This window comes from Cibotium barometz, chromosome 11 (genome assembly GCF_041138505.1).
Source record: "Cibotium barometz isolate CiBa-2024 chromosome 11, ASM4113850v1, whole genome shotgun sequence".
Classification (NCBI taxonomy): Eukaryota; Viridiplantae; Streptophyta; class Polypodiopsida; order Cyatheales; family Cibotiaceae; genus Cibotium; species Cibotium barometz.
In genome coordinates this window covers 52,661,626-52,685,469 of record NC_141056.1, presented here as the reverse complement: position 1 = coordinate 52,685,469, position 23,844 = coordinate 52,661,626, and the positions used below count along the sequence as shown (strand labels likewise).

Genomic DNA, 23,844 nt, shown 5'->3' with positions numbered 1-23,844 from the left:
GGTGGCAAGCCCAAGACTTCCCAGCCGGCTTCTCCCAAGGCTAACACCTCGGGGGGCAAAAGCCAGAACCAGACGGGGTCTTCCCTAGGACAGAGCCCGGTAGCCTCTGGCTCCAAGAACTCGAACAATGCGTCTAAGCTTACTCCAGACCAGAAAGCGGAGGCAGGCAAGACAGGTGGCAAGTTGAGTGCTGAGGAGCTTTCTCAGTACAGGAAGGAGGGTAGATATTACTTTTGTCACACAAAAGAACATACTTCTCGGGATTGTCCGAAGAAGCCTCCAAAGGCCGCCGCCGCCTCCACAGCTTCCGTGGTGAGCACAGCTCCCACACAGACCCCAGTGGCTACCCCTAGTTCTTCCACCCCCGGTGCTTCAGTTGGAGCAATTATTAGCCGGGAGCTCGAAGATAAGCAGAAGGGCGCCCATGACCAGGAGTATGAGCGCAACGAATTGCTCAAGTCCTTTGGCTACATAGGTGGCCAGAGAGTCGTTGTCTTGTTTGACAGCGGCAGTACGAAGGATGTGATCACGGAAGAGGCCGCTAGGCGTGCCCGTTTCGAGCTAACTCCGGTGGACAAACAAGTTGAGGGTTTTAGCACAGGTATGACAACGAGCGTCAAGTATGAAGCTCTAGGTGCTAAGTTAGTGATTCAGGGCATAGAGTTTGTGCGTGACTTTATGGTGGCCCCTCTAGTAGGAGCAGACATAATTTTGGGTATCCAGTGGTTTCACAAGTTTCTTCCTGATGTCAAGTGGGACAAGCACACGTTCCAAATCGATCGGAATGTGTCAAACACCTCGGTGACCATTAAGTGTGAGCCAGGTATTCCAAACTTTCCGCTCATAAGCCACTTGCAGGCTAAGTGAGCAGTCAGGAAAGGCGCACAGTGTGCGATGATTTACATCCAGACAGCCCAGACGGTGGCCAGTGCTTCCGAGAAGTACTCGGTGCTCCATGAAAAGTTCCAGAAGATTTTTCTTCGGGACAGTCTTCCTCCCCAGCTTCCCCCGTCCAGACCGGAGGATCACAAGATTGACCTCCTCCCAGGCTCGGAACCCCCAAGCAAGTTTCCGTATCGCCTTTCTAAGGCAATGGAATTGGAGTTGGACCGCCAACTCCAAGAATTGTTGCAAGCTGGCTTCATCCGCCCCAGCGTGTCGCCATTTGCAGCACCGATCTTATTTGTCAAGAAGAAAGATGGGTCTTCTCGGTTGTGTGTCGATTATCGTGCACTCAACAAGCTGACTATCAAGAGCAGATTCCCGATGCCTCGAATTGACTATATTCTCGAGAGGCTGAATGGAGCTAAGGTGTTCTCTAAATTGGATTTAAAGAGTGGGTACCACCAGGTTCGGATTGTTGAGGGGGACATCCCCAAGACAGCTTTCCGTACAGAACGGGCCCACTATGAATTTGTGGTCATGCCATTTGGTTTGACGAACGCCCCAGCTACATTTAACCGCATGATGATGCGTATTTTCCGGGAGTTGATCGGAGTGTGTGTGTTCATATTTCTGGACGACATACTCATATTTTCAGCTACAGTTGAGCAGCATGACATTGATGTGGAGAAAGTCCTTAAGTTGCTGGAAAGCAACGAGCTCTATATCAATGAAAAGAAGTCAGAATTTTATCTGTTCCAGGTACATTACTTGGGATATATAATCAGTGCCGAAGGCATTCGACTTGATCCGGCTAAAGTGGCCGAGATTGTTAACTGGGAAGTACCTCAGACTGCTTATGACATTAGATCATTTGTGGGTATATGCCAGGCATATTCCACCCACATTGACAAGTTTTCTGATCTCTCGGCAGACCTCACCGATCTGCTAAAGGGGGTGAAAACAAGGAGGCAAAAGATTCGAATGACTCCACGAGCGTTGGAGGCATTCCAGAACCTCAAGGTAGCTTTGTCAGAAGCACCTTGTTTAGCCCTTGCCTCGTGGGACGAACCATTTCAGGTGATCACCGATGCGAGTAACATCGCAATTGGAGGTGTATTACAACAGAATGGTCATCCGGTAGCTTACATGTCTCGTAAGTTACTGCCCGCCGAAAAGAACTACTCAGTCTATGATCGTGAACTCCTAGCAGTTATTCAGGCCTTGAAACATTGGAAACATTTCCTGTATGGCCGTGACTTTGAGGTTCGCACTGACCATCAGGCATTGCGCTGGATTCAGACAATGCCAAGTGCACAGTGGAGTGATCGACAACATCGCTGGAGTCAGATATTCCAGCAGTTCGGTGGTATGATTGAGTACCTTCCAGGAAAGGCCAATCCAGTGGCCGATGCTTTGAGCAGGAAGGGACAAGTATCTGCGATTCAGACCACTAGACTTGACCTTGTTGGTACAGGACTAGAAGACATGAAGCACACGTACGCGGATTTCGAGGAATTCGGTACACAGTGGGAACAGGCATTGGATGCCACAGGACCATGCCATTTTCTGATACGCGATGGTTGGCTTTACTACAAAGGCCGACTGTGTGTCATGAAATCATTCCGGGCAGCTCTTCTCCATGATGCCCATGACGCCATTACAGGTGGTCATAGGGGCATGAATTCGACTCTGGAGAAATTAGAACGGCAATACTATTGGCCAAAGATGAGGCGTGATGTGTTTACATATGTACAAGGCTGTGTCATTTGTCAAAAGGTGAAAGCTCCTTGTGGAAAGAAGATAGGGTTGTTACAGCCCTTGCCAATTCCTGAGGATCCTTTCCAGGACATTTCGATGGACTTTGTCACAAATCTGCCTCCCAGTCCGAGTAAGCGTAATACGCAGTGCTTAACTATTGTTGATAGGTTTAGCAAATTTGTTATGCTTATTCCTTGCAGGGCCAATGTGACCGCCGAGGATGTTGCCCAGCTATTCATTCGGCATTGGTACCCGATTGGTGGGATTCCTAGGACCATACTGTCAGACCGAGATGCCAAGTTTACCAGTCATTTTTGGAGGGCATTGTTTGATAATTTTGGTACTAAGTTGAATTTTTCCAGTGCATTCCACCCACAGACAGATGGCCAGACAGAGATATACAACCAGTTGGCCTTTGATGTGCTGAAGTGTTATGTCCACGATCAGCAAGGTAAGTGGGAATCGTTTTTGCCTTTAGTTCAAGCTGTTTTGAATGACTCTTTTTCTTCAGCTATTGGCAGGACTCCATATGAGGCAGCGTATGGAAGGCCTTTCCAGTCGTTGTTAACCAGGACTTCGTCTTCAGTACCGGAGGCGAACAGAGTGACGGAGTCTTACCAGGAGATACTAGAGTCCGTCAAAGACAGATTGGCTAAAGCGCAAGAGGCCTACACTCGACAGGCCAATAAAGACCGAAGGGACATGAAGTTTTCGGAAGGAGATTGGGTATATCTTCGGATTATGAAGCAAAGATTAAAGCAGGTGGGCAAGCGATGCCCAAAGTTGTCTTTCAGGAGCTTCGGACCATTCCCCATCCGGAAAAAGATTAATGAGGTGTCTATGCAATTAAAGCTACCTCCGAGTTGGACTATGCACGATGTATTTCATGTCAGTTGGTTAAAGCCATATGCAGGTCCACCCCCTTCAGAGGTCAAAGACGAAGCGGAACCAGACATCATTGATGAAGCAGAAGTAATGGTTCCAGAACAGATCCTTCTGCACCGTTTCAAGCATGGCTCAGGCCGAAGACTACGACAGTTCCTCACGAAGTTTCAAGACCGAGGAACTCATGAAGCGGTATGGCTCGACAAAGAATTTTTCGAAGACTATCCGGCTTTATTGACGGATTATTTGGAGGCTATGCAGCTTCCGTCAAGTTAAGCAGAAGGGGATGTCACGTGCATCCCGCACTTGGATGCCACGTAGACATTTCTGTACAGAAGGTGCAGGACCTGGGATGGTGAACTGGTCCCATGTGAGCCCAGTCCGGGACGAGTCAGCCAGGGATCCATCTCAGTCGTCCGAGGTCAGGTGTGCATTGTCCTGCACATGAGTCCAAGGTCAGGTGTGCACTGTCCTGCACATGAAGCAGTGCCAGTCCGCGCTGTGAGTCTCCCTCTGGAATGATGTCAGATGTGTTGTGTATCTGGTTTGCAACTGGATGCCAGACATCTGTAGGCATGTAGGTTTGCATGTAGAGATGGGGCCAGCCCATAGGGCTACCCCAGTGCAAGGATTTGCATGTGCATACTTAGTATGGGCATGGGGGAGGTATAGAACCACCCCCAAGGGGCCAGGAGAGCCCAAGCCTTGCCCACCAGCCAAGGCAAGGGCTGGGAGGGGCTGTCGGCCAGCTGTACTACTGCTGGACAGGCAGCCGACTGGGTCCAAAGCCCTAATCTGCAAGTCGGCCAGGTGTAGGGGCAGTCCCCACACCCATGCGCAGCATGCCCAGCAGCCAGGGGCTGTCCCAGAAGCATGCGCAGGCTGGACAGCAGGGTGGCCTAGTGTGGATGCATTTATATTTAGTGTGCAAGCATTTTATGGGAATAAACTCAGTCGTGGAGCTTTTATTAGCTGGCCGACTGGATGAAAGAGGGGGTATAAATACCCCAGCCCATAATCCCATCATTTATCTCATAATTCACCAAGAGCTCCAAGTAACCAAGGGCCAGGACAGCCAAGAACATTGCTAAAGCTAAGGGGTGAAGGACTGAAGGTCAAGGGCAGGTTTTCCAGCCAAGAAAAGGTCAAGTACTTTGTATTTGTTTCAGATTTACATCATTCTAATAAAGCAAATACACCATCCGTGGTGGGGGCCCTACAGAGGGTAATTGGGACCCAATACTGTGTCCTTCTCCATCTCCCCCTTCTCTCTCTATTTTCTGCACATCGTCTTTCAGTTTTTGTGCGTTAATTCCGTCGCGAAAAGAGTGCTGTTTTCTGAGTTTTGAAGTACCGATCCTTCTCCGAAGCTTTCCGCATATTACACATAGGGTATACAAGAATGTAATGCAGATCTGTCTAGCTCCAACCAGTACCATAATGGGGGTGTAATATGTGATACATAGGTGATATCGAGGCAAAAATACCTCGGAGCATCATCTCTGAGTGTGTGTGTGTGTGTGTGTGAGAGAGAGAGAGAGAGAGAGAGAGAGAGAGAGTAGAGACGACACTAGATTTGGTCCCAATCTACCCACTTAAGGCTTTCTTCCCCAAGCAGGAGTATTTGCTTTTATTACTTTGGAAAACTTATGTTACAATGCAGAGAACTTATTGAGTATGATTGATGGAGACTGCCAAACGCAAGGATGTTGTAGACTGGACGTCTGCCGAACCATCAAGCGGGTTGAAGACAACTTTGAAGCCACTTCGGAGAGCCTTATGCACACCTAGATCTGCTGAGGGAGATGCACTATCGAAGGCTGAATGCTGAAGCAAAGCTTTGGGCTGCCTTGGGACTGAAGCACTAGGTGCTTTGGCTGAGAATGATTCATGCAAAAGACAGGAGTCCTAAGCACACATATTCTGCATTGTTCTATGACTGAATTGGATGAAGAAACGATATGATTTTAGACAATGAACTGAGGGCTGCTTTTATATGCATCCGTGCTGCTGGTTGATAGCTTTATGCTGCTGTCGACCTGGTGAAAAAGCCCATGATTTGCTGAAAATGGTCATTTATGACAGCCGCCTTCACACGTGTGAAGCGCCTATCAATATGCTGGTGGCTGACTGCAGTTTACATACCACCGACTGGCTGTCCTATGCTGCCACTGCTACCGAGTGGATGCTAGGCACTTTGTATGCCCCTTAGGTATGGCCCATGGTGCCCACAAACCCCAAGGCTCATAGGCTGGCCCCCACGGGCTGGCCTAGAGCCTTAATACCTCTGTTGAATGCCTTTAAATGCTGGGTAATGCTAGGATGACCTAAATGAATTATTGTTCTCCAATTGGGTTAAGTGATAGACTCTTCTAACACCTATGGCTTGGAATGACCTACGTAGCTCATGCTTGACATAGGGCTCATAGACGTACGACAAATGTTCCTTAAAGTACACACACACACACACACACACACACACACACACACACACATACATACATACATACATATACAAGTATAGCAGTAATGATGTGATATGCATTGTGGAAGCATGTTCTTGATTAATGCTAAGCAAAGAAGATTAACGCTAATCCTATGTTTAGCAAAGACACAGAAGAGAAGGAGAGATAGACCTAATCTATTGTATATTGCCAAAACATGCTATATATACAATGATCTTGTTGATTCATAGCTTCATGAATCATGATGCATACCAAAGATCCGTGTAGCCCTCTACTTGTAATCGGACAAGAGAAGCTCTTGTTGATCCGCCATTGTGTCCTTGCTACCTTGCCGGCTCTGACAAATGTATCCTCTTGATGTTTGAATGATGATTCTAATGAATGCCTAATAATCGTATTTAAAGAGAAAAGATAGAAATTCGTTATTGAGTCGGTTTTGCCTTTTTTGCCCACAAAACTTTGTCCAAAAGTTATATTTTCTGTTCATAGTGTGTCCAACTTGTACACCAACCATTGGGCTATGTCGTGGGCACTTTTGGACATCGTTTGGGCTGCGAAGACTGCGCAAATTTTATCATATTCTGCCTCTTATCTTGCCCATACATGTGCTGATGAGGATAAGCATGTCCATGAGCATTAGGATTAACGGATGCACATGACATTCCCTCCAGCTAATCTTGGAGCACTGGGGTAATCTATACACCTTTGCTCCGATTTCATTTTGGTCCAGTTGAAGACTCCACTTCATATCCACCGGCTCAATCCCCAAGCTCTTTGACTTGGTCTTCAAGTTCTCTGGCTTGGTATCTAGATCTTCTGAATCACATGTAGTCTCATCCTCCTCCTCCCAAGATTCGGAGAGATTTTCTGGAAGCTCCTCTGAAATTGTCAAGCCGACCTCATCCTCCTCCAAATAGGATTTGGAGAGATCCACCTCCTTGGGAACTATCGGGCTGACCTCATCCTTCTCCGAATAGGATTTGGAAAGATCCACTTGCTTGATCGGTAGTTATGGTTCTGGTTGGGCATCTGGCTCTAGCTTTGGCTCAGGTTTTGGTTTTGGTTTTGGTTTTGGTTTTGGCTGTGGCACGTGCATCTCGAGTAATGGCACCTCCTTGAAAACACTTCCTTCTGTGGTCACGTCTCACGAGAACTCGTCTTGGAAGCTTTCCCTTTCTTGTGTCAGCGTTCTCGGTTTTGGTTTGCTTCACAACCCTACGTGATTCCTCATTGACCTTTGTTGATGTTGCCATGAATTGTACCCATGTTTCCCTAATTTGTGCTCAACTTTGCTTGTACAAAAGCTGGGCTTGATGTGGCTCTTTGTGAAGCTTTTCTTGACGTGCTTCTTTCTCGCGTTGTTGACGGTCCTCTTCTATGAGTTGTTGTCTATACTCGGCCACGGTTTGTTCATAGTGGGCTTGGAGTTCTTGTTCTCTTTTGTATCGTTCTTCATCTTCTCATCTCCAACACCTTTGCGTAGTCTCATACTAAAGCCGTAACTCTTCATTCCTAGCATCATTGCTCTCCATTGAGGTGAGGATTTGGTGGAGGGAGTAATTGAAAGAAGTCTTTTCCTTCCTAGGTGAGACCTGGGCTAAGACTTGTACATGCAAAAATGAGCTGAAACCCTAAAAACCAAAACCCTAATTTGCCTTTTCCACTTTCCACATTGAATCTAGGGCCGAAAACATTGTTGCTAGGGCTGAACTCATGCAAAATATTAAAATCCTAATTTTGGCATGCAAACCCTAAAATACAAACCCTAATTCAGCATGCACAAGATGCAAGCTAAGGGCTGTCCTAGGATGACCTAAGCTTTGATAGCAATGTGACATGCACGTGGAAGCGTGTTCTTGATTAATACTAAGCAAAGAAGATTTAACGCTAATCCTATGTTTAGCAAGGACATAGAAGAGAAGGAGAGATAGACCTAATCTACTGTATATTGCCAAAACATGCTATATATACAATGATCTTGCTGATTCACAGCTTCATGATGCATACCAACGATCCTTGCAACCCTCTACTTGCAATCGGACAAGAGAAGCTTGTGCTGATCCACCCTTGTGTCCATGCTGCCTTGCAGACTGTGATCTTTGAATGATGATTCTAATGAATGCTTAATGATCCTATTTATAGGGAAAAGATAGAAATTCGTAATGGAGTCGGTTTTGCCTTTTAGCCCACAAAACTTTGTCCAAAAAGCCATATAATGTGTTCAACTTGTGCCGCAACCATTGGGCTATGTCGTGGGCATTGTTTGGGCTGCCAAGACTTATCAAATCGGACCATATTCTGCCTCTTATCTTGCGCTGATGAGGATAAGCATGTCCATGAGCATCGGGATTAACGGATGCACATGATAGATGATGAGTTAGTGTGTCACATTGCAGCTGAGTGCATAGGTGCATGTGATAGGTCCCCACTATAATTTGGATTTGTGAGAACGCTGTTGCTATGTTGAGAATCTAGTACCTTTGGATTTTTATGGAACAGTTGCCAAAGCTTGCCTTCCATGCTTTTGCTGTTGGAAGGTGTATGTGAACCAACAAAAAAAGTTATTGCATGTATAAATTGCTTACTAAAAAAAGTACGCTTTGGATTCTAAAATTTTTCTTTGATTTCCAGTGAGAGTGGGCAATCTTGTGCAATAAAAGAGGTGGTGATTATTCCAGATAATGAGAAGTCTATGGAGAGTGCAAAGCAACTTATGCAGGTGCCTATAAGCCTGTGTTCAGTTGACTATATCTGATGTCCCTGTATGTACATCTCTAATGTCACATGGTTACATTCCAACATCCTACTCATAAAATGTAAAACCTCTGTCTTTTACAGGAAGTCTCTTTGCTAAGTCAGATGAAGCATGCAAACATTGTACAGTATTATGGGAGCGAAATGGTAAATCCCTCTCTAAGAATAAGTCCCTCATTCATTGGTTAGCTGACAAGTTGTGTCTGTGTCCAGGTGACTTATTTTTGTGTTTTTGCATTGGCTGGTGTAGATTGATGATCGTTTGTATATCTATCTTGAGCTTATGTCTAATGGATCTATTCATAAGCTTATCCAGCAATATGGCCCTTTGAGTGAGAGCTGCATGCGGGTTTATACCCGACAGATTCTTTCGGGGCTGTCCTATCTTCATGGAAAAAACACAGTGCACAGGTTCTTTTTCTGGACTGACTAAAGAGCATGAAAAAGTTGTTACACTTATGTTTTTTGCCATGTTGATATTCTAGCAAAGGTGCCTTTACAACACTTAATCACAAAGGGTAACTGATAATGGACAGGGAGAATTGTTAATTTAGTATGTGCTAATCGGTATCATGGGCTGGCTTTAGGAATGGGAAAGAAGCAAGAGAAGTTAGTAGCAGGAACCGGTAGTACAAATCGGCTAGAAAGGTGCTCGAAGTTGCCTTCACCTAAGAATATGGCTGGACCAAGGGATTTAAAAATTCTACACTTCAGATCTAGCCTTTTGCACGTTGGGACTAGACTGCTAGTATTCAGCTTAAATGAGTTTTTCTCTGGTTGCAGGATTTTTTAGAACAGTCAGTAGACCTGGCAGACCAACCACCTTCCAAATGTTCCACACTTTTTCAAATGCAGCCTCCAGCAAAGTTTGTCCACCAGCGGCATACTTTGCACAAATATAGAGTGGAGCCTGAGAGGGATGTTGGGACTCTTGTAGGAGTGGGGAATGTGTAAAAGGGGAAATTTGCAGCCAATGAGGTGATAGCTCAAGTGGTGAAGGTGTTTGCCTAGGACCAAGAGGTCTTGGGTTCAAAGCCCCCCTTGGTGCTTCCTCGGCGGCATCGCCTATACGGGTGGATAAATAAGCGCCTGCGGGCGGTTGTCTACGGACGGTGAAATTTGGTAACTATGGGAGGATCTTGGGCCAAAGGCCAATTGGAAAAAAAAAGGGCAATTTGCACTGGCATAGCTTGCTTATATACCCGAGTTTATTTTGCGATTCCAAGTTCTTCCCGCTCGGTGATCTTTGCGTCTCTTAGGAACTGATTGCTTTCTCATTTCTGGCTTCTCATTTTCACAACAATTATTCGTGAGTTTATATTGAAAGTATTTTGAAGCTTTGCAAGGGAGTCTGTTTACAGGTAATAATACAGTTTGGAATGGAAGAGTCAATTGGATAGATCACCCCTTGTCAAGGCGGAAGTTTTAAGGGCTCAAGATCCATCGATTCCGCTCAATCCTATTGAAAGTCTTAAGGAACCCTGCTTGTGATTAGGCAAAGACAGTCTTAAGGTGAATCAATGGGATAATATGTGCAACACTAGCATCTCAAAGGAGCTTCAAGCCTACACTCTTGGGCTTTAGATAGATGGAGGGAATTATATTTTTGCTAGATAGAAATACCATTCATTCTTTCATCCATTCCTTTAGAATGCACACTAGTGCAAGTACAACCTTGTTGGGTATTCGGAGCTTCGTATGTGTGAACCAGCCCTTGTATGTGTGTGTGAACACTCACTTATGTGAGTAAGTGTGTGTGAACAAACTCTTATAGCCGTTTTCTGCGAGAATATGATAAGCAGTGATGTCATTGCCCCAGTTAATGTGATGTTTCAAAGATAAGGCTTTTAAGCCTGTAAAAGCATGTACTTGCTGTAAGCTTTATAATCAATTAAGCATTTCATTCAGTCGTACAATCTCTGGTCCTCCATTTGAGTTTGTTACATTTTTCTCACTCTCTACTACCCATAGCTCTTGCTTCAGTTCAGTTCTCTAACCCTAATTTCTCACAATTGGTATCAGGGCTAGGTTAGGCTGCCGCCTATTGCAATCATCTGAAGATCTCTGTTAAGCTGGAGAGTTGCCACCTGCCAGATCCGAAGTAGTCTGGTGCCACCTCCTTCCAACTGCTGCTATTGGTGCCAATGCCTTTGAATCGCTAAGAATTGTGCCTGGCTGCTCTGCACCACTCTGCTGACAACCGACTGCTGTTTGTGAGAGATCATCACCAGCAGCCAACTTTACAGCCTGCCGATATTCACCTGGATTCTCTTGCCAATAGCGAGCTGCCACATGTGCGCTACTATCAACCACCTGGTGCTGCCTATTGCAGCCGCCTGCCTGCCACCTATGCTGTTTCCTGCCTAGTGCCCCTGCTATGCTGCTGCTCGCCGCCAACAATCTGCTGATATTGCTGTTGCTGTTGCGGCCCAGCATCACTCACACGTATAGGCATCAACTGCCTGCATCTGACGCTTCTGCTCTACCCGTGCCAATCATTCCTGTACATGTCGTCAGTAATTCGCCTGCTCTGGCAGCGACACTATCTCAGCACGTCTCCACAGCATGACCAGTTCGTGCAAATTCCAGAGTAAAAATCGTCTAATTAGAGCTCTCACATTTTTAAGATTTAGGGTTTTTTGCAGAAATCAATGAAAATCAGCCAAGTTGAAGATCTTGCATTCTCCTGAATTTGGGGGTTGTCAAAAATTAAGGCCACTTCAGTATGATAAATTTGGGGCTTTCCCATAAATGTTGATTAAGTCATCAATTCGGAGGCATTGCCACAGCAAAATTTAGGGGTTTTTCCCAAATATGGAGACAGTCAACAAATAAGAGCTCCTTTTCTTTGGGGCTTTTCCAAAATCAGGCATCCTGCATCAAATTGATGCCTATGCATCATCAAAAACCTTGGTTTCTTCATTTGTAGCTTCAAATTTGTGCACATCAAGGTTCTCTGCCTTGGTCCCTGAGCCTAAAAAGACAGCCCAAGCGTCAACGTCGATGCAAAAGGCCTACATTGACATATCGTTGGCATGGAAGTCATTAAACTTCCAAAAATTTACCTTTTCCAATTTATGTGTGAGTCATGGGTTCTCTTCCGAGTCCCCTAAAATCTGAGTGAAATAACCCCTATGTGTTCTTTCCTTTATTTGTATCGCCTTCACTTATAAAAGGTTCCATGTTATCTTTTATCCTTGCTAGGAGGGGTGACGAAGAGATGACTTTGCTAGCTCGGTCACTTGCTGATTGGAGGATGAGCATGGCACGGGAGGTGCGCATGGCTGGAACGCTCCCTTGTAGCGTGTGATGGAGTTAGAAGGTAGCTACTTCCTTTGCGTGTTGGGTCTCACCACCTCTGCTCTCCAAAGGGGGTTTGTTGGATAATTGAAGCTTCATGTGTGAACGAGCCTTCGTATGTGAACGCTCACTTATGTGAGGAAGTGAATAAGTGTGTGTGAACCACCTCTTATAGCCGTTTTATGCGCGAATGTGATAAGTAGTGATGTAATATGATGTGTCAAAGATAAGGCTTTTGAGCCTATAAAAGCATGTACATGGTGTAAGCTTTATCATCAATTAAGCATATCATTCAGTCGTGCATTCTCTAATTCTCCATTTGAGTTTATTACATTTTTTTTTCTCTCTACTACACACACCACCGTGGGCATCTTCAAGCCTCCATAGCTGTAGCTTCAGTTCAGTTCTCTAACCTTAATTTCTCACAAACCTTAAGCACAAAGCTCACGTATATCGACCAGCATGATGCACACATAATGATAATTATGGTTACTATTTCTGTGCAGATGCTAACGTAGATTATGACACAGGTGCACGCATCTTTACACAAATACACAGCTGGAAGATTTTGTAGTAGTGATTTGTTATGGACAATGCACACATGTCCTAGTTTATCTAGATACATATGGGTCCTTGTTTACCTATTATCAATGCGTATAGGCATGTCTTTAAAAAAAAATATCGAGTAGAAAAACGAGAAAATTATATTTTTAAAGATTGATTACGGAGCACAGTCGCGAAGACACAGCAGGCCACAACAGAGCAGCAAAGCCACCAGTGTCGACTGAGGAATCACCCAACACGAAAGAGTGGAAGCATACATGCAAACTTTTATGTGTTTAGATTCTGATTTTGCATTTTCATAGAACATGTCCAATGTAACATGCAACTTTATATGCAAACTTTATTTTAGGCATTCAGACAGGCTGCTGGGTTTTCCTTTTTGTTTGTCAGAGATTTTAGTGTCATGAAATGGTGCTAGATGTGAATATTTTGGTTACACTTTCAGAGATATAAAGGGCGCCAACATTCTTGTTGACAAAGGAGGTGTTGTAAAGCTTGCTGACTTTGGAATGGCCAAGCATGTAAGTTGCTTTGGTTTCAATATGTATTGCTTCTGACGATCAATTAAGTCAAGTTCACACTAACAAATATATGTCATGGCAAGAGACTTCACCTCAACACCTTTTACATTGCTTACACAACAAGTTTTCTCTCATGGGTTGGTGCAGATTTCTGCTCAATCGTTTCCTCTTTCATTAAAGGGGAGCCCTTATTGGATGGCTCCTGAGGTAAGTTCAACTGATGAATTCAGTAAGTTCTTAATGCTGGTATGATGCTTAAATTTCATTCCTTATCTTTGGATTGCTGTGCGCTATGCAATCCATTTGATTGGATTCCTTTCTTCGATTTGTAGTCACATGGATGATTGTTACACGTCCTGAGGGTTTTTCTTTTGGCCTAAGGGGGCTAGGTAATCAGGACCTAGAGGGCTGGCCAATGTGTGTGGAAGTGGCTGTGATTTGAAAATTAGGTCCAGTGTCTGTGGGGTTGGACCAAGGCGTAAATAATCAAAGCTGAAGGAATTTGTAAAGAACACCTAAATTAGGCTGAGGATCTCTTTCTTAAGCCTAAGTTAACCGTGAATATTAACGGGCTGATTATCTATGTAATATCTCTAATTAGGTTTAATTAAACGAGGTATTTCAGAGGAGGAGGGTGCACGTGTCTGCTGACGGCCTGCTGGAGTAGGAGGAGGGCAAGCGTGGTCAGGGCCTTGGCGGAGGAGGCGGTGGCGTTGTCTGTGGGCTGTTGCATGCTCGTCTCTCGCTGTTGAGCAGAGGCGTTTGCCAGACCGTAGGATACACTACGGTAGTGCGTATGAGCACAGGTGTTTGCCAGACCTTAGGATATGCTACGGTAGTGGGCATTAATAAATTAATATAGGGTTTAGAGTGAATATATATATATATATATATATATATATATATAGAGTGAATACATATTATATTCAGCAAATCCCTTCTTAAGATAAAGGAAAAAAAGAAATTTGAAAATACAGAAATGAATCAACCCACAGATAGTATGAAGGCCAAATATCAATTTGATGTACCTTGGTTATATGCTTGTGCATGGCCCAACTCTTAGCCTGTGTAAGGTAAGCCTTGCGGAAGCAATTTAGTCGACACGATTGAATTTACGTTTGGGTTGCATAGACAACAACAACAAAAAAAAAAACTGAACTATTAGTATCCACTTTAATTATACGAGAATGAAAATATGACGACCTCGTTGTGCACAATTTTCGGTCTACCTCCTTCCGGTTCCGTCCGTCACTTCCCGTCTGGTACTTTGCATTTGGATCTGTCCGTCAATTTTCATGGGGTTCTGATTGCCGTGACGGCGTGAAGGGGCAGGTTGGTTGCCTGCCTCTCATGATTTCAGGTGTCTGAGACTTCTCACAGGGCACATGTGGGAAAATTTGCTGCTCTGGGGGCTGAAGTGGAAGATGATGATGAATGAGAGGATTAGGGGCCTTTCATAGGGAAAATCCCTTCCAACTAACACAAGTCAGTCAGCCCGAAAAAACTGTGACAAAAGTCCCTTGGTGTGTTTTACTAGGTCTAAAATGTGCCCGGTTATAGCCAGCCTGGTCTGCACAAGATTTGGCTGCCCAAAATTGCTCCAAAGGCTAAAAATCTGTCCCCGTTAGTCAGCCTGGTCTGCACATGCTTAGGCTGCCCCAAATCGCTCAAAAACTGCTTCTAACCTGTCCATTTCTGCTCCATGCTGATTTGCTACTGATTTTGCCATAACGCAGCGTTGCGTATTCCAACCATGTCGAATAACCGTCTTCGTCGATCTTCAGTTCTCGGCTTTATCATACTCAAAGGCCATGTGCCTTGGGGCGGCTATAACTCCTCATAGGCCTGCATCTACATCTTTTGCGTGTGCAAGCCCTGACCTATACTCACACTCACTCAATGCCACACTAAGTTCCACCCTCTTTGCCTATGTTTACCCTTTACACGTCTTCATGAAGTCATGTCACATGCATGTGACAACTCGGAATTGTGCAGTTGACTCTCCTGCTGTTACATTGTTCTCTTCCTCCTGCCTTGCTGCATCTAGTCACCATCTCCTTATTCTTCTGATCCTCTTCTTTTTTCTCTTTCTCTTCCTCTATCTCCTCCACCTTCCTCATTTCTCCTCCCCCCCCCCCCCCCCCGCCAGCCTTAGACCCAAGATCCTCCCGTAGTTACCATTTTTCACCACCCACAGGCACATTTTATCCTACGTTGCGAAGGAAGCACCCTGTGGGGATTTGAACGCAAGACCTCTTGGTCCTAGGCAAACACCTTCACCACTTGGGCTATCACCTCATTGGCCCACTTTCCTCTTCTTTCCCTTCTCTCTCCCCTTTTTCTTCTTTTCTTATTCCTTTTCTTTCCCTTCTCTCTCCCCTTTTTTCTTCTTTCTTCTTCCTTTTCTTTCTCTTTTCTTCTTCCTCCTCTTATCTTTCTTCCGATTTCCAAATCACTGTTTAGCAGTACAATGTAGACATATCTTATTGCTTTGACGTTTGGGAGTGGATGCATTAGCCGACTCCATGTGACTTCAGGATGAATGTCTTTGCAATGCAAGTACCTGTAGACTCCCTTCTCTATCACATAGCTTATGTGGAAGAAGACAAAGCGGTGGGCATCCTGTGCCTCCCACATGATACAAGTTGTTTGGTTCATTGTAATTGGAGCAATTGAGCCCTATTTTCGTTGTTGGCAAGGCCTTGTTGATGGTGTCTGTGCAATGAATTGGGAAAATTTGAAGACCTAGTCGTGAATACTGGTTGCATTTAAGACACAGTCCCACTCCCAAATTGGGGACACTCAGTGGAAGGAGAAGATAGTGGCCCCGACATCATGCTCGGTGGGATGGGCTGATGTGGGAACATAGACACAAAGAGGCGCTAGCACTTTGATGAAGGAGCTCTTCTTGATTGGGAGGCACTTGAAGAACGCATAGTCCACTAGGTGCCCCACAATCTGAGGGGGCCACTAGGGTTGTGTGGGGGGAGAGCTGATGCACGAAAGGAAGCAATAATAGTCTCCCCAAGGTTGGAGAAGCGTTGAATCGATTGTGAGAATAGTAACATGAAAACCCGTTTTGTCCCCTATGGAACCTATGAAATGTTTCTATGTCGAAACGTTTCGAAACAAGGCGAAACGTCTTGTCCGAAACGTTGTTTCGCCCAAACATCTTTTCTTACCGAGCATAGAGGTCTTTTGGAGTGGTGATTTCGCTTCCAAAATTTCCTCAAGTGACTCATGCATTTTGTTTGGACCAAAACCAAAAAGATAGTCAAATTCCCAATGTCACTTTCAATCAATAGTCCTCCCCAATTTCTCATTCAGCTCTTCATTTTGACTATTTGCACTTCCAATCATTGAGATTTTTTGCAATTTCTCCACTACTTGCCCTATTTCTAACTTTTCTCCAATTTTTTACACTTTCTATGGTATAGAATCATATTTATATAACAAGTGTCACTTCAAAACCTCTCTATTTCGTCTAGGATTGACAAACAAAACCCTTTGAAGCGACGAAATAGATGAAATGTTTCTTGTGACTATTATTCTAGGGCAGGGGCCACCAACGGTTGGGGGGTGTGAATTGCTGAGTCGACTGGCAATGAATCTGCGGGAGCTTCGGTTTTCTGGTGTTGGGGGGGGGGGGTGTTCTCCAATGGGGTAGCCAATCGAGGGAGGCCCCTTGGTCTGGTGACACTCGTTATATGGGAGGGGGGCTTATGAAGGGCCCTTGTATGGGACCTCGCGGAGGAAACGGGAGTGGTCTCACTTGCCCGACTATTCCTCTTGAGGCTTTGGCGGGAGTGTACTAAAATAAATGTGAGTTAACACTTCATTGTGGGACCGTTATTTCGGTATGCTTGGTGAGTGGTCTCACTTGCCCGACTATTCCTCTTGAGGCTTTGGCGGGAGTGTACTAAAATAAATGTGAGTTAACACTTCATTGTGGGACCGTTATTTCGGTACGCTTGGTGAGTGGCACCGCCTTTGTCTAGTCCATTTCCATCATGGGTGGCGGTTGGGGGTATGCCATTCCTGCTTGGGTCCTTTCTTGCTCTTGCTTGTGTTTGTGCACTTTCTAGGAGGAGGCGTGTCCCACCCGTGAGGGGCTAGGGGTGGAGTGTTGGGATAGGGCGGCTTGTGAGGCGTCGGAACTCGGGGGATGATGCCTTGGGGGAGGGGTGTGCACTAGCCCTAAGTGAGAGCAATGGTGGTGGTGAGGGTAGGGGCGCACAGTGGGTGTCAGTGGCCCACATGTTGGTGGAAGAAACACTACCATGGTAAACCAAAAAACTCACTTTGCTGCAGGAAATGGGAAATGTCTAGCCATGGGATTGGGAGGTGCCAGAGGAGGTTCTTTGGAGAGGCTATGAGCACTTGAAGGGTAGGGAGTCCTATGCATGGCGGTAGTCACTACTGTTGTATGGAGTCTCTCTAGAAGTTGGCTGATGGAGCATCACCGGAAGATGCTCGAAGATAGGCCCGGGAAGCAGACCATGATTGGGAAGTTGTTTACACGAGCCACGGGTGAAAGTCTAGAGAGAAGAAGCCCTATCTCCACCTAGTAAGTACACATGGGTGCCTTGTACTGTTATGGAGCTCAATGCCATGGTATTTTTTGTGAGAGAGGCCTAGTCGATTTCAATGCAGATGTTCGCAATGCCAAGGAACTGGATGTCAACCATGCACCCCTGCTCGCAAACAAGGGTGGCTTGCAGATCTCAAATCTGGCCACAAGTGGGAGTGTTACCAACAAACTCGGAAACCAAGGTGGTGGTTCTCATGGAGGTATGGAAGAGGACAGAAGCTGGAGGTCCTCATCAGAAAATTGGCAGTTGAGGGCAGTACTGGTCGGGGACGATGGAGTGGCTGCCATGGAGTTCATAGTCATAGGAAACGGCCGTTTCATTCCCTAGAAACGCGTTTCTCCGTTTCAGGATCCCATCCGTTTCCATGGCCGTTTCTCGTTTCCCAAGTGATTGTGTCACAGGAAACGGCCGTTTCCACCCCTAAAAACTTGTTTCCCTGTTTCCATTCCTCGAATGTTTCCGTTCCCGTTTCTCGTTTCTGGTGACTATGATGGAGTCCTCCAAAAGGAAAAGATGAGAGGGGCACTCGTGGTCATGTGAAGAAGGTGTTAACTGGGCTCCCGGATGTGAAGTGGGGAAAAAAACAGGGGGGAAGTGTGGGCCAAAAAGGGGGGGCCAAAGAATGGGGAGTAGGGTGGAAAATCCAATAACAGGAAAGAAAAAGGGGGGGTCGTGAAACAAAAAACAGAAAGCGGGAGAAGGACGAGGCACAGGAGAGAAACAGGTGAGGGGGCCAGAACTAGGTGCAGAGGGGCAGGATACAGGGGCAGGGGGGGCAGAAGTAGGGCGGAAAATCCAATAACAGGAAAGAAAAAGGGGGTTTTGTGAAACAAAAAACAGAAAGTGGGAGAAGGGCGAGACACAGGTGAGGGGGCCAGAGGAGCAGGAAACGGGGGCAGGGGGGCAAGAATTTGGGGGGAGGGGGGGTGTGCACTTCAATGCAAAAAGCTTGTGGGAAGGGAGAAATGCCTGGGAAGGGCTGACAGTGTGGGCAGGAGACAAACGGCAGGGAGGGTGCGTTGGAAGGAGGGAGGTGGGGAGCTCATGTCTAGCGGGGCTCCCCCAGCGCTTCCTTCTATAACAAAGTTTCAAAAAAGTGAAATGGATAAAACCTCAAAATGTCTCTCGTGATAATGTTGGTTGGGTGTCATAAAGAAATTTAGGGTGTCAGCATGTGGGACATCATTACTTCAGGGGAACCATTATGCGGAAATGTCACTTTTTAAGAAAGTATAAGTCAAATTTCTGAATCTGATCCAGGCAGGTTTGGTTTTTTGAAGGTTGTTAGAAACATAAATGGTTATGATTTTGCTGTGGACATTTGGAGTCTTGGCTGTACAGTTTTAGAAATGGCCACCGGTAAACCACCATGGAGTGAATTTGAAGGGGTGAGTTCTTTTGCAACTCGATTCAGTTTGTCAATTGCGTTACTAAAGGAAGAGTAAAAGGAAGTTGCAAATCGGTGCTCCTTGTTCCTACATTTTTAATCAGCAGCTAACAAGGTCCTGTAGGCTAAACCAGATAGCAGCTGTGTTTAAAATTGGCAACAGCAAGGAGATCCCTTTCATTCCTAAGTTTTTGTCAGAAGAGGGGAAAACATTCTTAAGAAGCTGCTTGCAACGTGACCCACATAAACGCCCAACAGCTGCTCAACTTCTGGAACATCCCTTTGTTAATATACATCGATGCGATTATCAGCTGGGTGTAACAGAACTAGTAACTTCAGCCATGCAAGGAATGGTAAATGACACTCTCTGAATATGCTCTATGTCTATAACCTGGTTAAAAGCTAGCAGATGGAGTGTTAACACTGCTTTATTGGATTGCTTGTTGCAGAGAGTGATGGAGGCCAAGTGGCATCAGAGCACTGTTTCTTATGGTGGCAATATCTCTATTCCACCAACCCCTTCTGTGAGCTGTCAGCCTCAGTTCTACACTGAGGATCCGAATTTCAATGTTTTTCCACCACTATCTTCATCTTCTCAAGTGCCCAATTCAACCTTTCCGGCTGGAGTGCATGGAGGTGTTGCATATCATGGAAATACTCTGATGAAATCATCACCTCTTCATGAAATTTTCATGAAGTCTCCAAAGTCACCAAGGTCACCCAAATCACCAGTTAGAGTAGATTTGAAGAAGTACTCAGGTGCTAGAACTGAACCTCGTTGGGTCAATAGTCAGACTCCGGATAGCAGTCCAAGACACCAAAATTTGCACCCGTGGGGTGAAGAATTTTTGGCCACTGCTGCATGTCGCGCCCCAGGTGATGAAATAGAAGCATCTCAAAGATTCAATATGGGCAGTACGTATTACAGGATGGAACACCATTCTCAACGCTTTGCCCAAAGCCCTCAGCAGTATTATGCAATGCCCTTGCAACCAGGGTCTCCCACTTTACTTGGCCATGTCAAAAGCCATGATTCTAGCTATCATGCCGATTCTAGACACAGGATTTGACACGTGAAGTTGAAGGGCTTCCCATTTCTGAGGTTGCAATGGGTCTGGTTTGCAGACAACTCTCATAATGTTGGAGATTTATCTAGTGGATTCAGCTATTTTGATGAGTGCTGATGGAAAGTATCCTCCATTGGACAGTAAGCTGTAAGAAATTGCTACTGCAGGATTTCGAGGGCAATGCAAGATACTCTGAGGTAACTGCTGAGTTTTATTTCTGTTAAACAAATGTTCAACTCCGGAGGAGCAATTCAAGTTATGCTATGAGTGGGGCTTCATAGACTAGGTTTTTTTAAAGTGATTTTTTTTTTTTTTTTTGGGGGGGGGGGGGGGGGTTTCAGTTAACAAATTCCGAAGGTAGAAAACACACTTTTTTTCAACAATATTTCTTGATTGACATGAGTCAAACTGCATTCTCACACAAATGTCTTTGCTAGGGTTTTAAAAGCGCTCTCTTTCTTTCTCATGTAGCATCACATGGATACTTTAGCTTATGTTGCTAGTTTTGTACAATTTTTCTTTTCCATGGTTCAATACTCATCATGGATACACTTTTGGTCTTATAGACCCTTTGGGTCTTTTGAAGGCATTCTCTCTCTCTCTCTCTCTCTCTCTCTCTCACATCTCTCCCCTGCTCGCCGCCTGCTGTCGCCTCTCTCTCTCTCTCTCTCTCTCTCTCTCTCTCTCCTGCCTGCGCCCCCCCCCCCCCCCCCCCCCGCTGCCCTCTTCGCTCTCCCCTCCCGCTGCCTGCCTGCGCCCCCCCCCCCTCTCTCTCTCGCTTCCGCCGCCCTGTTAGCGCTGCCTGCTTCGCTTCCCCTCCCGCCTGCTGTTCGCCGCCCCCTCTTTGTTCGAACTTTCTGTCACCCCCTCCCGCCTGCTCGCTCCCGCCGCCTTCCCTCCCTGCTCGCCGCCGCCGCCCTGTTCGCTTCCGCCGCCCTGTTAGCGCCGCTTGCTTCGCTCCCCCCTGCTGCCCTGTGCGCCGCACAGTTGTGCTGGCAATGGCCAGTCTATCTATCCGTTAGGCTGTGCGGCCCCCCTTTCCCCACCCACCCTTGCTCAGGCCCCCAAGGCAGCAGCAACTCTCTCTCTCGCTTCTTCCATGGCTTCCCCCTTGCGCAACCCGATGAAGGCGACCTTTATGGTCACAAGCAAGAGGATAACAAATGTGGAAAAGGAAATGAAGGAATGGAAGGCAGAGATGGAGGGATGGTGGAAGGAGAAAGCCAACTTTCTCCAAATGGTATTCAATGAGGGTAAGCGGTGGAAAGAGGAGAAGGAGGACCTCTTAGCGGAAGTCAAAGACCTTCACGGGGAAGTCAACACGCTCAAAGGCGTAATTTCAGCTCTTCAGAGGGAGCTTGCAGAGGCCAAGGCAAATGGTGGACTTGAAGAAGGTGAAATTCAGCCATCAATGATAGAAGAGCTGAAGGTTATCAAAGAACAAGTACGGGCAATTAAGGAAGAAGAGAAGCAAAATGAAGCAAAGACTTCCTCATGGGTGGAAGTCATCACCAAGACGCAAAAGAAGATGGATGAAGCGGAGAAGTGGATAGAGGTCGCCAAGAAGGGTAAAGGTAAGGAAATAACAACTCCTACACCTACAATCATTAACATGACTTTGGAAGAGGAACAACGAAGACGTACACGTGCTTTGCATGTGAGGATTACCGGCCTTAAAGACAGGGATAAAGTTGAAGAGGAGGTGAAAGAGCTTATGGTGTTGATGGGGATTGACAGTCCGGCACACGCAAAAGCTTGGTGAGTGGGCAGAAAAAGCGGAGGCAACGGGGAAACATCAAAGGAAAGAGCTCTCATACTTCGCTTCCCCTCTATTGAGGCGAAGAAGGAGTTCTTGAAGAGACGACCCACTTTAAAGAATACAGGCATTTTTCTTGGTGATGATCTTACTCTTTCACAGCTTGCACATATGAAGGAAGTTATGCCAGAGATTAGAGCGGCAAGAGAAAAGGGAAAGATAGCATTTTATAGAGAAGGGAGGGTGGTCATCGTGGAGCGACGCTCTACATGACGGTGCGAGACCTATGGGACCAAATTAAAGCTGGCAGCCTGGAATTGCAATGGATCCCTCAGACTTGATGTAGGTGCCTTTGAGGACGGCTTTAGAGATAGAGATATAGTCTTCTACTCGGAGACTCACCAGGCTCCTGGTCAGATGATGCCACAGGTGACAGGATACAGATGGGAGACAGCTTGCAGAGTAGGGACGAGATCGGTACACAGTAGTAGAGGATCAGGAGGGGTGGCAGTTCTTTTCAGGGAGGAGCTGCAACCGCTTCTACACATCGTTAGGAGAGATGATCAGGCCAGATATATGTGGGTGAGACTGAGGGCCGACACAGGCAGATTCCTATATATTGCCATATGCTATTTTGCTCCTAGTACATCGACATATGCAGCACCTAGAGGGCAGTCTCCTTTCTCTGTGCTAGATGATGACATATGGGAGTTCTCTAGGGATGGAGACATCATCCTGTTAGGGGACTTTAATGCCCGGACGGGCAACCGCCAGACAGCCTTTTATGATACCTCGGAGGAGATGCTGAGAGAGCTGGACACTTTGGATATGGGATTAGATAGACGCTCACAGGATGTGGAGTGCACAGAGTATGGGAGATATTTGGTAGATATGGGGACTGCACATGGGTTGGCCATACTTAATGGCTTGCAGAGGTTTCCGTCAGCAGCTGGATTTACTTGCTTTCCACATAGACATGGTGCTAGCACAGTGGATTATGTTATGGCTATGCCCAGCTTTGTTTCATGCATTGAGGACTTCACAGTTGGACCTCGGCCCATTGGGGTAGTAGTGGATCATGCATTGTTGACATTGACTATCTCTTTTCACTTTACCACAGCTCAGAGGACACGAGGGGCAGATCACACTCGATATACTTTTACCTCAGAGACTGATGCTGTCTACACAGATGGGATTTATAAACGTCTGTACACAGAGGAGCCAGGGAGACCTTTGGAGGAGTTGACCCATATACTGACAGAGACTTTACATGATGCAGCGAGAGAGGCATATCCACATACTCAGCCTGGACAGAGACAGCGTTCTAGATGTATGCCCCAGAACAGCTGGTATGATGAGGAGTGCAGAGAGACCAGAGCCCGACTGCAGCGGGAGGTTGCTTTGGGAGTCACTACTCACCGACAGTCACGTATTGCCTTCCGACGTCTTGTGCGAAGGAAGAAGCGGGCCGGCCTTGCTCAGCTAGAGCAGGAATTATACCAGCTGTCCTTGAGCCAGGATTCGAGGGAGGCTTGGCGTCTGTTTCATGAGTCCTCCCCTGCTTTGGCCATCACTTCTACAGAGGGCTGGGGTAGTTATGCAGCATCTCTATATACAGTTCCTGGACAGACACCTTTTCCTGACCCGCCAGCACCATGCCCCCAGACATGTACTTTCTTTACCGCAGAGATGGTAAGGAAAGCCATTGATAGGATGAAGACTGGGAGAGCATATGATCATGATGGATTGGTCGCTGAGCACTTTATTCATGCGAGAGACATGCTGGCAGAGCTTCTAGCAGTGATGTTCAATCGTGCTATGTGCGAAGGCTTACCCGAGACTTGGAGTAGGTCCACCATCGTGCCTATCTTCAAGTCAGGGGACCCTATGGAGCCAGGGAATTATCGCAC

At 46.2% G+C, this 23,844-nt stretch overlaps 1 protein-coding gene across 2 annotated transcripts in view; it reads left to right on the top strand.

Annotated features, from left to right (window-relative positions):
* Positions 1 to 23,844, top strand: part of LOC147634320 (mitogen-activated protein kinase kinase kinase YODA-like) — a 64,431-nt gene that overhangs the window by 16,736 nt on the left and 23,851 nt on the right. For both annotated transcript variants that reach the window (XM_086805464.1, XM_086805463.1), the window contains exons 4-11: positions 8,625 to 8,712; positions 8,832 to 8,894; positions 8,998 to 9,158; positions 13,057 to 13,132; positions 13,280 to 13,339; positions 19,005 to 19,112; positions 19,246 to 19,464; positions 19,561 to 20,375. In XM_086805464.1, the coding sequence (XP_086661590.1) occupies positions 8,625 to 8,712; positions 8,832 to 8,894; positions 8,998 to 9,158; positions 13,057 to 13,132; positions 13,280 to 13,339; positions 19,005 to 19,112; positions 19,246 to 19,464; positions 19,561 to 20,181 (1,396 nt within the window). In that variant the 3' untranslated portion in view covers positions 20,182 to 20,375. The remainder of the gene's footprint in view (positions 1 to 8,624; positions 8,713 to 8,831; positions 8,895 to 8,997; positions 9,159 to 13,056; positions 13,133 to 13,279; positions 13,340 to 19,004; positions 19,113 to 19,245; positions 19,465 to 19,560; positions 20,376 to 23,844) is intronic.